Source organism: Serinus canaria, chromosome 1A (assembly GCF_022539315.1).
Source record: "Serinus canaria isolate serCan28SL12 chromosome 1A, serCan2020, whole genome shotgun sequence".
NCBI lineage: Eukaryota > Metazoa > Chordata > Aves > Passeriformes > Fringillidae > Serinus > Serinus canaria.
The window spans coordinates 1,978,233-1,991,260 of NC_066314.1; the positions used below are offsets into that span (position 1 = coordinate 1,978,233).

At 42.3% G+C, this 13,028-nt stretch overlaps 1 protein-coding gene across 1 annotated transcript in view; it reads left to right on the forward strand.

Annotated features, from left to right (window-relative positions):
- The window catches only part of CHCHD3 (coiled-coil-helix-coiled-coil-helix domain containing 3), a 142,754-nt gene that overhangs the window by 17,045 nt on the left and 112,681 nt on the right, over positions 1 to 13,028 (forward strand). The window contains exon 3 of the mRNA XM_018922345.3: positions 4,212 to 4,296. Coding sequence (XP_018777890.2) covers positions 4,212 to 4,296 — 85 coding nt within the window. The remainder of the gene's footprint in view (positions 1 to 4,211; positions 4,297 to 13,028) is intronic.

Consider the following 13,028-nt stretch of genomic DNA (forward strand, 5'->3'; position numbering starts at 1 on the left):
GAAATTTAAACACCAGAAACATCAGGAACTGATGGGAAGTGAGAAATCCTTCAGTCCATTTTGCTCCTCTGTCAGTTGTCCCTGAAACTACCCAAAACCTTTTAGATCCTGGGAAATACCTTCCTTCTTTATTTGTCTGATTTTGAAGCACAAGTGGGGTTTAGATTAATAAAAATAAAATATTGACTAAATATTCAATAAATATTTATAAAAATAAATACAAAAGGTTAAGCAAATGGCACTCATACAAAGGGTTAAGCAAATGGCTTTGTGCTCTCTTTATAAAAATATATTTTCAGTAGGAATCAGGTTTGGGGCATTTTAAAAAGGTGGTGGGATAAGCCTTTCCCAGGTTTGCCAAAGGATGTTGGATGGATTGGAATCTTGGGTTTTGGGGAAGACTGAATGGAGAAGTGTTGAAATCTGCTTTTTCACAAGGGCACAGGACCAGGGGGAATGGCCTTAAGCTGAAGGAGGATGGGTTTGGATTTGATTTTAGGAAGAAATTGTCCTTCAAACTTTTCCTGGAGAATTAGTGGACAAAGAAGAAAAGTCAGGGTGCTGTTTGCCAGAGGCCACCAAAATGGCAAAACCTCCTTGTGCCTGGACAGTCCCTGCTTGTTCTGCCAGGTCCTGGCAGGAGCTTGCTGGATTTTATCACTGCTGATCCTGTGTGGGTTCCAGAATCCCACCAAAGCTTCTCCCTCAGTGCCCTCCACAGCTGGACAGGGGAGAGAAAACAGATTTAATAGAATTCCCATGGAATCCCCTGGGAATGTCAGCTCTGGAGCAGCTCCTGGGTTTCTGCAGGGCTGTTCTTCTCATATTCTCACTCCACTCTGCTCTGTCCAGCTGCACAAAACTTTTTTTTTTTTTTCCTTCTAAAATCTGTTATCCCAGAGCATCATCATCACTCCTGGCTGGCCCAGCCTGGTGGGTCCATCCTGGAATTGGCTCTGGATGTGGAGGGAGTTCCCAGAAACACCCCCAGAGCCCCTGGTCCCAAACCCTGCCCACACAAACCCAGCACAGCCATTCTGTGTCTGGGGGCACTTTGGTGCCTCTCAGAGAATTGTGCTGATGCCTCAGGGTTTGGCTTTTCTATTTTTCACATTCTGTGCTGCTTTGGTGTGTGGGTCTGAGCTTCATATTATGGGATGGTGAGCTCTGTGCCCAGAGCAGGGAGACAAAACAATTCCTGCTCCAGCTGGGCACCAAGGACAAATGAGCCAAATCCCAGGCCAGGAGCACAAACCCCGTGGGCTGGAGAGAGAAAAACAAGCAGGGTGGGAGTGCCTGGGCTAAAGCTGGGCTGGGACAATGAACTGCAAGGTGGGAATGGAGCAGAGCTGATCCCAGGGAGAGACCCCGGGAGCGCTGGTGCATTTTGGGGCCATTTTGGGTCATCTTGAACCCTTGAGTGCATCCAGAGGGGCAGCGAGGCTGGAGAGGGGCTGGGAGCACAAACCCTGCGAGGAGCCCCTGGGGGAGCTGGGGGTGCTCAGCCTGCAGCAAAGGAGACTCAGGGCTGCCCCCAGCCCTCCCTGCACTCCTGAAAGGTGCCTGTGCCCAGCTGGGCTGGGCTCTGTCTCCAGCAGCACTGACACAGCCAGAGCTCACAGCCCCGAGCTGGGCCAGGGCAAATCCAGGCTGGAGAGCAGGAAAAAGCTTTTCCAGCAAGGGGGAGAAAGTTCTGCCATGGCTGCCCGGGGAGGGGGTGCAGTGCCCATCCCTGGGGGTGTTTGACCAGCCTGGATGTGGCACTGGGTGCCAGGCTCTGGCTGAGCCCTTGGGGCTGGCCTGGACTCGATGCCATTGAAGGTCTCTCCCAACCCAGGGGTTCTGTGAACCTTGGGGGCAGCCCTGGCTGGGCTCTGGTGCTGCCCAAGGTGCAGCCATGGAGGAGATCCTTGGAATCAATCCCTGCTTCCTTCTGGAACTCTGCCCAGCCTCTGCTCTAGCTCAGCCTTCTCAAGGCATCAGTGCAGCCTCTTTGGGGGTGCCCATCCCCATTATCCTGCTGCTTTTCCATCCCCTTTATCCCAGGAGAGCTCAGCCAGTCAAGCCCCCATCCCTTGGTGTGCTGAGGGGCCAGAACTGCTGTTCCTGGGCTTTGGAGTGTGTTCCCTGCACTGCCCAGCTCCCAGAGGGGTTTGTGATGGCAGCAGTGCCCTCTCACACTCACCTCAGGCTTTGGTTTGTGCTCCTGGAGGAGCAGGGGAAGCCCTGGGGTGCAGGTGGGACCTTCTAAATGTACTGAAAACCTTCCCACTTTACTCTGGGATGAAGCTGACGCTGATTTCAGCATCCTAAGGAACTTCTGGTATTAAAGAGGGTGGTGGTGAGAATGGCTATGCAATAATAATTTAATGTTTAATAGAATAATATTAATATATTAATATTTTAGCAGTCTTGCACCCCTCAGGTTTAACATTCTCTAGTATTTCAGTGGTCAGCTGTGTGTTTTTCATGCCCTGTAGTGTGAGCAGAGATGGCCATCAGAAATGTTATTTAACATTTAAAGTTAAACACCCTTTTCCTGATCCTCTCTCAGATAAATTACCTTTTCTCTTTTCAAATGCTCCTTCCCCTAGAACAAACCCATCCTCCTTGTAGAATCACAATTTTTAATTTTATTTTTTTAACTGAAACATCATCAGGCTCCCATTTGGGAGCTACCCAATTTCATCTTACAATAATTCCATTGAATGATCTATAGCTCCACTTTTATTCCTATTAGGATTTACCTGATCAATGGGCAGCCTAATTGATTGTTCAGGTCAAATGTCTTTATTGGCTGCTGCCTGAATCCTTCCTCATTATGACATAAACCATCTGTTGGAGTTCTTGTACTCATTTTTGGACACCAGAACCATCAATTTCATTCTGTAGATAATTCATGTTGTTATGTCACTCAGGATTCCTTTTTCACCCACCTTTTTGCTAGAGATCTGTTGAAAGGTTCATATTTCCCTCTGAATTTTAATTTTAAAACATTTTTAGGTTGGGGTCTCACTGATAATTCAGAAGTTTCCCCCCACTTTTCCCTGTGTTTCTGTGATCTCAGCATTTCCTGCACCTGGCATGATGGATATCGATTCCTGCTGCTTTTCCAAAGATATTTCTAACTGGATTAGTTGGCCAAAACTCCCATAAAATTGATGAAGCTGCTTCATTCATTCATAAAACCCTTTTGTGAGGCTGCATCAGCATGAGCAGAATTGCAGAGAGGCTGAACTAGAACAGAAAAGTGGAATAAAGGTTTTGGATAATCTTTGCAGATCAATCCAGCTCCTGGACATGAGGTCACAGAGACCCTCCCGTGCCTGAAAATGAATTGGAATTTCCCTGGGCTGGACCTCCCTGGGCAGGGTTTTATGGCCCTTTTTGGGGTTCAGCTCTGCTTTCCTGGCTGTTTTGGGGTGGGATCACATCCTGGAGCTTTGGGCTTTCTTGGAGGGGATCTGAGGCAGGAGTGAGGGAATTTTCTGGAAATCCAGAGCATGGCACAGCTAAAGCTCAGTGTAGGTCAGGCTTTGTTCCAGGCAGGGTGAGGATTAAGCTGGGTTTTGGTGGTTTTGGAGATGTCTCTCAGCCTTGTAGGACTGGTGGCTCTCCAGGTTTTCTCCCTCTGTTCATAAAGAAGTTTGCTTCCCTGATTTTTTTGTTGTTTTACCAGAGTTTCATTGATTCATCTGACAGAATCTCAGTGAAGGAAATATTCTTTCCAAATCTTGATTAAATTTGGAGTAAAATCTTTCTCTAGGATCTAGAAATATGAATATTGAGGGTGTTGGAAGAGCTTTGTTGTATAAAATGCATCTGAAAATACTTGAAAAGAGATTTATTTTGGTTCAATATGAATAAAAAGCTGCATTTTATGACTTTACTGTTTATGTCTCTGCCTCATTCCCCTGGTTTAACTTTACAAAGCCATATTTCTGAAGAAAAATATTGAATTTAATGCATAGTCCATGTAGTTTCATTTTATAAAGATTGCACTAATTGAAAAGCTGTTTAATAAGAAAGCTTTTTAAAGGCTCACTGGTGTGCTAAAATTTCAAAGCTGGTTAAACCACAAGAAAGCAACTCCAAGTGCTGTGAGGAAAAAAGCAAATAAACAATGGAGGGCACTGTATAATGCAGTTCTTTCTGTAACTGGGGATAAGTGAATTCTGTTAACATTTCCTTGGATTTTGTTTGGATTCCAGTTAGTGATGAAGAGCTGAAGAAGAGAATAGCTGAGGAACTGGCACTGGAACGAGCCAGGAGAGACTCTGAAGCTCAGAAGAGAAGGTTGGTTCATTAACAATGACAACATTTCCAACAAACTTGGGCTTAATGCTCTGATTTGATTTATCTGCTTGCTGAAATAACTGAATTTTGTGCACACAGTGGCTGTGAGAGCTCTGGGGGCTGCAGCAGGTTTGGATATTAAATCCATGTTCAACAAGAAATGAGCTGGAATTTCCTTGTAAGAGCTGATCCAAACTGGTGCTCTAAATCCCTTCTGACCTCTTGAGCTTGGCTTTTGTGCTGCCTGTTTTAAGCTGAATTTTGCTGATTTCTCTGGAGCCCAAATAATCACAGACAGAGCAGGGGTGGGGTCCCTGTGACCCCAGGGGCTGAGCAGAAGTACCTTGGAACAGCAGCAGAAATGGGAATCCTGGAGTTTTCTGGGAATTCTGGAATTCCCAGGGTGTTTTGAGGTACTTGGAGTATGTAAAATATTGCATTAAACCAGTTCACACCAGTAAAACCCTTCTGGTTCTTTTCTGTATATTGAAATATTCCTTTCTTAGGCTTTTTTTATTCTCAGAGATTGCAGTGACTCTAAAAGCCTGATCAGAGCCATTCTTAGCAATTAAAAATTCCTCTTTACATTTAGAAATTTTGGTACCTGCTGAACTTCTGTGTTCGTTTCTCCTTTCAGTGATTGTTGTAAAGAGATAACACACCGAGGATAAACATAAACATAAAATATAAATACAAATATAAATATAAAATTATAAATATAAAACAATAATATAAATATAAATATCAAATAATAAGAATAAATATAAGAATAAATATAAATATAAGAATAAATATAAATATAAATATAAATATAAATATAAATATAAATATAAATATAAATATAAATATTCCACACTGTCCTCCACTGAGAATGGGGAGAAAGGCTCATTATGATGGATTAAAAAGAATTAGGCTGTAATTAGTACTACTTCAACTGGCTGCATAGATCTCAGTTGTTTCCTACCCAGCATTCTGGTATTTAATTGAGTTAGGCTGATGGAGTTTATAATTAGATAGGACTATATTAATGTCCCAGGGAAAAAAAAAATCAGGCTTTTCTCTTTTTTTTTGCATCAGCAATAAAGGAAATCAATAAGTTCCAGTGAAATCCCTCCTCTCCTCAGCTGGGCTCTGACAGGAAAACTTGGGGGTTTTTTTGAGCTTTTGGAATGCTCAAGATTTCAGCTAAATGGGATTAAAATCTGGAAGGATTTGGTTTGCAACTTCAGCATTTTCTCACTGGACACTTCCAGTACCTTCCAGAATTCTCCTTGCAGGGGTTGTGCCTTGCTCTGGGAAAGGGAGGGGGCAGAGGGGGTAAAATATCAAAGTAAATTAAAGATGATGATGGTAAAGAAAGGAAAAATATCCAAACCTCTTAACAGCTGAACTTCTTTTCCAATTTTGATTTATTTGATTATTTTTTGGTTGTTTTATTATCATTTTTACACACTATTTGCAATTATAAAAATCTGGTTTTAACAGAGCATCGAGGTTTTTTTGTCTTGGATGAAACAACTGTAAAAGATGCAGATCTTTTTTCAGAAATAAAACTAAAAATTCTTTATGGGCTGAATTCTGGTGGAGGTTTGTGTTTTAAAACCATTGAAGAAACTCACATTATTCAGGTAAATTTCTTAGTCTTCCATGTGCAGAATGTTGCAGCTAATAGAAACACGGACTATAAACTGTGGTAATTTGTGATATAAATACAAACACATTGATGCTGTTTTGGAAAACAGAACAAAACCCTCAACTCTACATTTATGCTTCTTGACCTTGCACTTGGGATTTATTAACAAGTTCATTTCACAACCTGCTAATTTTAACACAAATCCTGTTGGGATGTGACATAAAAATTAAAGTTTTTACCTCCAGATTCATCTCATGGATTGTTTTACCATGAATGGTATATTTTACATATTTATATTCTCACTTCTTTCTCTAAACCATTGGGTTAAATATTGGGTTTTTTCCCAATATTTCAAGGAAATAACATTTTAACATAAAAATATCTGAAACTTTGGGCTGTTTCTTGTCTGATGCCAATTCCTAATAGCTGATTTTGGTGCTGTTCTGTGAGCAGTGTATGAGCACATTTGGGTTTGATTGCAAAATGTCTTTTACTCATTTCAGACTGTGAAGGGAAGAAATCTTAATTTGAACTTCTAGAGAAATTATTTATTCACACATCCATACCCAGGACAGATGGGCTGCTATAAAAAGTTAAAATCTGTGCTTATTTTGGGGATTAGGGCTGAAGAATGACTCTTAAATTGTATTTTAATGCCATCAACTCTCTAACAATATATGAATTATAGCTTCTATTTAACAGGACTTGGAATAATTAATAAAATAGTGATTTAGAGCCACTTGGGAATATATTTCCAAAATTCTGCACTGATTCCACTTTACTCTTCCTTTTCCTCAACCCAACTGTGGTTCCTCACTTGGGTTTTTGAACATTTTGAAATGTTTCATCTGCAAAGCGTTTTCATTTTGGAAAGTTCATGTAGGAAATTGATGATTCTGATTTACAACAGAATTTGTAGAGTTTGCAACAGTAACTGGGAGCAGAGCTGCAGTCTTAGGGTGATACTCCAGGGTACATAAAAATGAGAGGATGGACACAAAAACTTGAGCTTGACAGTGGTGACAGGTAATAAATGATAATTAAAAGAAGAATTCTGAATAATAAATAAGAGAAATCCACACAACTCAATGGACCAGTGGGTGATAATTTCAATTTTTCCTTTTTCCTGCTTATTCTAGACAAGCTCAGCAAATGTTTAGCATTTTTTTTAATTTCCCAGGAAAATGAGGAAATTTTTAATGTCACGGCTTTGAGAACAGACACTGGGGAAATCAGTAAATTCTTTCTCCCATCAGAGAGCAGAATTTATCCACTCCATCCATTAACTTTGTCCTTGGATACAGAGCTCTTCATTTGCTGGCCTCCACCATCACCATGATATTTTAGGAAAATTCCTTTCTCCAGGATCTTTTCTCCTGGGAAGCTGGGAAGCTTCAGCTTCTCCCTGTTTTGCTGCTTTGGAGAATTGCTTACCCAGCATGTGAATTGTTTTTAATTAATGATCAATCTCAGTCCAGCTGTGTCAAGGCTGTGAGCAGTCACAAGATTTTATTATCATTCCTTTCTTTTCTTTGCCAGCCTTCTGATGAAATCCTTTCTTCTATTCTTTAGTGTAGATTTAGTTTATAATTTTCTTTAAATATAAAATATATCATAAATATAATATAAAATATTACATAAATCATTAATATAATATATATCATAAAATAATAAATTAGCCTCTTCCCTCATCCTGGGAGCCCTGTGAGCAGCACCACATTTGGTGACCCTGAGTGAATAAAAATTCCACACTCCACGATACTGATGGTGCTCAGTAAATCTGTTTTTCAAGTTTGCTTTAAATGAAAAGTGCAGGCAAAGGAAAAAGTATTTTGAGACAGAAAAAAGAACAACTTCTCTCATCAGCATAATGATAAAATTTTAGATAGTGCCAAGCTCATCAGAGTGCTGGATTCCTCCACTAAAATATCCAAACCACTGCTTCAGAGGCAAGTGATGGATGTGATTTCCCAGGGAAATTGAACGTTCCTGAATGATAACTTGCCTTTTTTTCCACCCCTGAAAATCAGAGAAGTTTCAGACTTTTTATTTTGCTAATCATTTAGCTCAGGCTAATGATATTTGGGCGGGGTTCAGTTTCTTGCTTGGTGAGTGTTTCCCAGCTTCCACTTTTTCAGTACGATCTGGCACGGGGCAAATATTAATTATGTGTAGAGTGAGGTGGTTTTGCAAGCTGCTGTGCATGGCAGGGCCTTCAGCAGTGCAGGAAGTGTATTTTGTTCAAGTCTTCAATAAATTCATCCCTGGAATTGTGTTGGTGTGCCAGAAATCTGTCCCTGCAGTTTGGTTGGGACTGTCCTGTGACGTGCTCTGATTCCAGGGCTCGTTCCTTAGAGGAAAACTCCTGCTGGAAGGAGGAATTTGAGGGCAGGAAAAGGCTTAAAAATAGACCTTGGTTGGTTTTGGTGGCCCTACAGTAATTCTGCTGCCTGCTCTGCTCTAGAAGTGTTTAAGGTATGACAGAGGAGGAGAGGAGAAGGCTCCAGGGAGAGCTTCCAGCACATTCCAGGGCCTGGAGGGGCTCCAGGAGAGCTGCAGAGGGACTGGGGACAAGGCCTGCAGGGACAGGAGCCAGGGAATGGCTCCCAGTGCCAGAGGGCAGGCATGGATGGGATCTGGGCAATGAGGAATTCCTGCCTGGGCTGGAACTGCCAGAGCAGCTGGGGCTGCCCTGGATCCCTGCAGTGTCCCAGGCCAGGCTGGACACTGGGATGGAGCAGCCTGGGACACTGGGAGGTGGCCCTGCCATGGATGGGGTGGCACTGGATGGGATTTAAGCTCCTTCTCACCCAAACCATTCCAGGATTCTCTGGTGGTTTTTGATAACTGAGTTTTTTGTGTGTATCTGCCATCTCATCACCTGTGACCAGGTGGTCAAACTTGGTAACTTTTCTCTTGAAAAGCACATGGAAAAATCCTTTCCTTGAGTAATGCAGATGAGAGTTGATAGAATATTCTGTCTTGGTTTGGAAAGCCAGGTGTCTGCTGAGGAAGGCAGGAGCGTCCCCTGAAATGGAAAATGCAAACCCCCTTCCTCTGAATTATTGTAAGAAATTAAGGGGCTCTCAGGCAAAGGAATAACAGTTCTTTAGTAGGAAAATTAAAAATACAAATGTATAAAAAAGAGAACAACCCAGTGACAGAGAGCAGGAGCTGAGCCCTGTGTGTCAGGGTGGTGGCACAGTCCCATCCCAGGGGGGCTCAGGGTGGTGGCACAGTCCCATCCCAGGGGGCTCAGGGTGGTGGCACAGTCCCATCCCAGGGGGGCTCAGGGTGGTGGCACAGTCATCCCAGGGGCTCAGGGTGGGCACAGTCCCATCCCAGGGGGGCTCAGGTGGTGCCGTCCATCCGGGGGCTCGGGTGGCACAGTCCCATCCCAGGGGGGCTCAGCCCTCCTGCAGTGCCAGCTGTGGTTCTGCTGGAGCAGGGATCCTGCACAAGGGGGGAGTTTTCCTCTGCAGCTCCAGGGCTGCTGGAGATGGGCCTGCTCTCCCTCTGGGAATGCAGGGCAGCAGAAAGCTGCTCCTCTGGGAATGCAGTGGGCAAAGGCTGCTGGGCTGTTCCCAGGGCAGATTGGATCCAGGTAGGAATGCTTGGCTCCTCCCCTGGGCGGAGCATCTCCCCATGGGATGGTGGAATTTGATCAGCCCTGCAGGGACACTCAGTGGCCATGGACAGCAGAGATCTCCTGGAGGGAGGATGGGCTGTGGGAGAGATAAAGAAAACTGCCCCAGGGACAGAGATAACTGCCCCAGGAACAGAGATTACTGCCCATGAACAGAGATAACTGCCCCAGTGAACAGAGATAACTGCCCCAGGACAGAGATACTGCCCAGTGAACAGAGATAACTGCCCCAGTGAACAGAGATAACTGCCCCAGGAACAGAGATAACTGCCCCAGGGACAGAGATAACTGCCCCAGTGAACAGAGATAACTGCCCCAGGAACAGAGATAACTGCCCCAGAGAACAGAGATAACTGCCCCAGGAACAGAGATAACTGCCCCAGGAACAGAGATAACTGCCCCAGAGAACAGAGATAACTGCCCCAGGAACAGAGATAACTGCCCCAGTGAACAGAGATAACTGCCCCAGTGAACAGAGATAACTGCCCCAGTGAACAGAGATAACTGCCCCAGGGACAGAGATAACTGCCCCTCCTCTGACAGATGGGGATAGAACACACACCCCCAGCCACATCTTTCAACCTTAGACACATTCCCTGGGAATGAATTATTGGATTCTGCTCTCTGTGGCTCACTGGGCTCCAGAGGATGTGACATTTTATCTGTCACCAGCTGGACAGTTGATTGCAGCCTCTTTTTGTGCCATCCTCATCTGTTTGGAGGAGTCTTTCTAAAGTGTAAATGAGCTTTGACTCCACCCTGGTGCACAGAGTTGCTCTGTGATGAGTTATTAAAGTCGTAACCATTTGATTTTTTTATTTGTTGTTTTGGTGTTGTGCTTCATGGAGGGTCTGGAGGTAACTGCTCATCACTCTGGGCTTTCATTGATGCTCTGAGTGCTTCCCCCAACCTTTTTTTCTGTTGTGTCTCAGCAGTACATTGCATAAATGATGAGCTCTTAGTAAAGCTGGAGTAAAGAGTAGGTGCAGAACAAATTCACCAGTGAAATGTAAAGTGAGAGAAGAATGAAGAAGAGTATTGGACAAGAAGCCTTTGGGAAACTGCAAACCAAAATTGTTATATTAAAATCAATACTGGGGCTTGACCTTTCTGTGCTAGTGGATACTCTAAAAGTTCCTATTGATTTCTGCTCTGATGACATGTTTATTCCAGTTTCCTGGCACAGGTGTGGAGAACAAGGGGGAAAATAAAATTATGGATTTCTTTACAATATTCATTTCATATTTCAGTGAGTTAAAGGTATGAGGAGCATCTTAATGCATCTTTAGTTCATATGGGGAGCTAATTAATTGTGTTTGAAATTTCTCCAAAGCATTCTTTTCCTCCTAAATGATTTTTTTTTTCCCCAAATAATCAGCTATGTTGAATTGGGAAACCTGCTTTTTGGTGTAGGATTGTCATCAGGGGGAGCAAAAAGCTCCTTTTTAGGAAATAGTTATTTTGTCTTCTGCCACAGAGACCTGTTGGTATTGTTTGGATTAAGTGGGAAAAGAGTCTGGAAAACTCCATCTTCTCTGCTGCTGACAGTCAGAGGAAAAGCTGGGAATACTCCAAAGCAGTAAAAGTGATGATAATTGTTTTGACTTGGGATAGCTCAAAAGGAAGAGTTTAATATCTCCTGGCAAGAGAAGCTGCACTGGTTTGGTAAAACCAGAGATCCCAACTGAAAATCACAGTGAGCAAGGCAAGAGGATTTCATAGGGGCAAATGAGTCTATAAAAATTTAAAATAAACCCTTTTTCCTACTGTTGGAGCCCTGGCTGCTGAGAATTTGGGACTGTCTGTGCTGCCAGGCTCTGACCCCCAGGAGAACACTGGAGGCCTGGAGAAGCTTCCAGAATGGAGTGATGGAGCTGGGATTGTGGGTGTGCAGTTTGAACAGAAGTGTGTGATACCCCAGGGTGGGAAACTCAGAGTTTGAGGGTTTGGATACAGTAATATATATAAAGTAAGATGGAGGTTTTGGGGCAGTGCTGCTCCTTCTTCTTCATCTTCTTCACTTCTTCACCTTCTTCACCTTCTTCACCATCTTCACTTCTTCTTCACTTCATCTTCATCTTCATCTTCATCTTCATCTTCATCTTCATCTTCATCTTCTTCATCTTCTTCATCTTCTTCTTCTTCTTCTTCTTCTTCTTCATCTTCTTCTTCTTCTTCTTCTTCTTCTTCTTCTGCTTCTTCTGCTTCTTCTGCTTCTGCTTCTTCTGCTTCTTCTGCTTCTGCTTCTTCTCCTTCTGCTTCTTCTTCTTCTTCTTCTCCTTCACCTCCTCCAGGGGTTTGGGTGGTTTTGTGTCATTGGATAAAAAGTCCCCATTGCAGCCATGGGTGGTTGGTTATTGGGTTAAAAGTGAAAATAATTGAGGTATCATTTGTTAATTGGACAGTTGATCCCTAAAAGGCCTTGGAGAGAGAGCTGGGGCTCCATTTTCAGTTTGTTGAAGTGCTGCAGAACTCAGGGTTTGTGATAAGAACTGATAAACATCTGAGCCCAACAATAAACACCCTCTCACACATTGAACCCCAACCCTGGCAAAAAGCAGATCAACTCACCACCTGCTGCCCCTCAATCTCTAATTTAAGTATCATTTCTTAATTAAACAATTTAACCTTAAAAGACCTTATACCAGAAGATCCTTAACCATTTTGGACCTTACTAAGGAAGAACTGCAGAACTCACTACCTATAAAACTGTAACATAAATAAGAAACAATAAACACCTAAATCTAACCACAAACTATGGCCTCAAATACCTTCAATCCCAACCTCAACAAAAGAAAAAAAACCCCAAAAACCAACATTTAATGGGTTGTGTGAGGATACCATTATTATTACTATTATTATTATTATTATTATTATTATTATGATTATGATTATGATTATGATTATGATTATGATTATGATTATGATTATGATTATGATTATTATTATTATTATTATTATTATTATTATTATTATTATTATTATTATTATTATTATTATATTACTGTAATAATAGCAACTTTAAAATTATAAAAAATACCAGCTTGGAATGCCAAATGGCCCCTTCAGCCTCAGGGCTGTGGAGATTTTGGCCTCACATCCCACCTTGAGCTCCTCCTGGTTTTTCTTCCCAGCCATTCCATCTCTCCAATATTTTTCCCCCCCTCTCTCAGCAGACACTTCCCTTGTCTGATCTCACACTCAGCAAAAGATTTGGATTCAGATGTTTGTAAGTTCTTATTTCTATTAAAGTCTTTAGAAGTTGTGAGTTCTGTAGTATTTAACTCTAATAATTTTAAAATGGAGATATATTTCTTTTTTTGTAAGGTTTTTTAAGGATAAACTATAATTAAGAAATTATATTATTTTTACTTGTAACTGAATCATTGACTACTTGTGTCTTGTAATGTGGATTTTTTATTTAATTACACAATATTATTTCAACTCATGCAG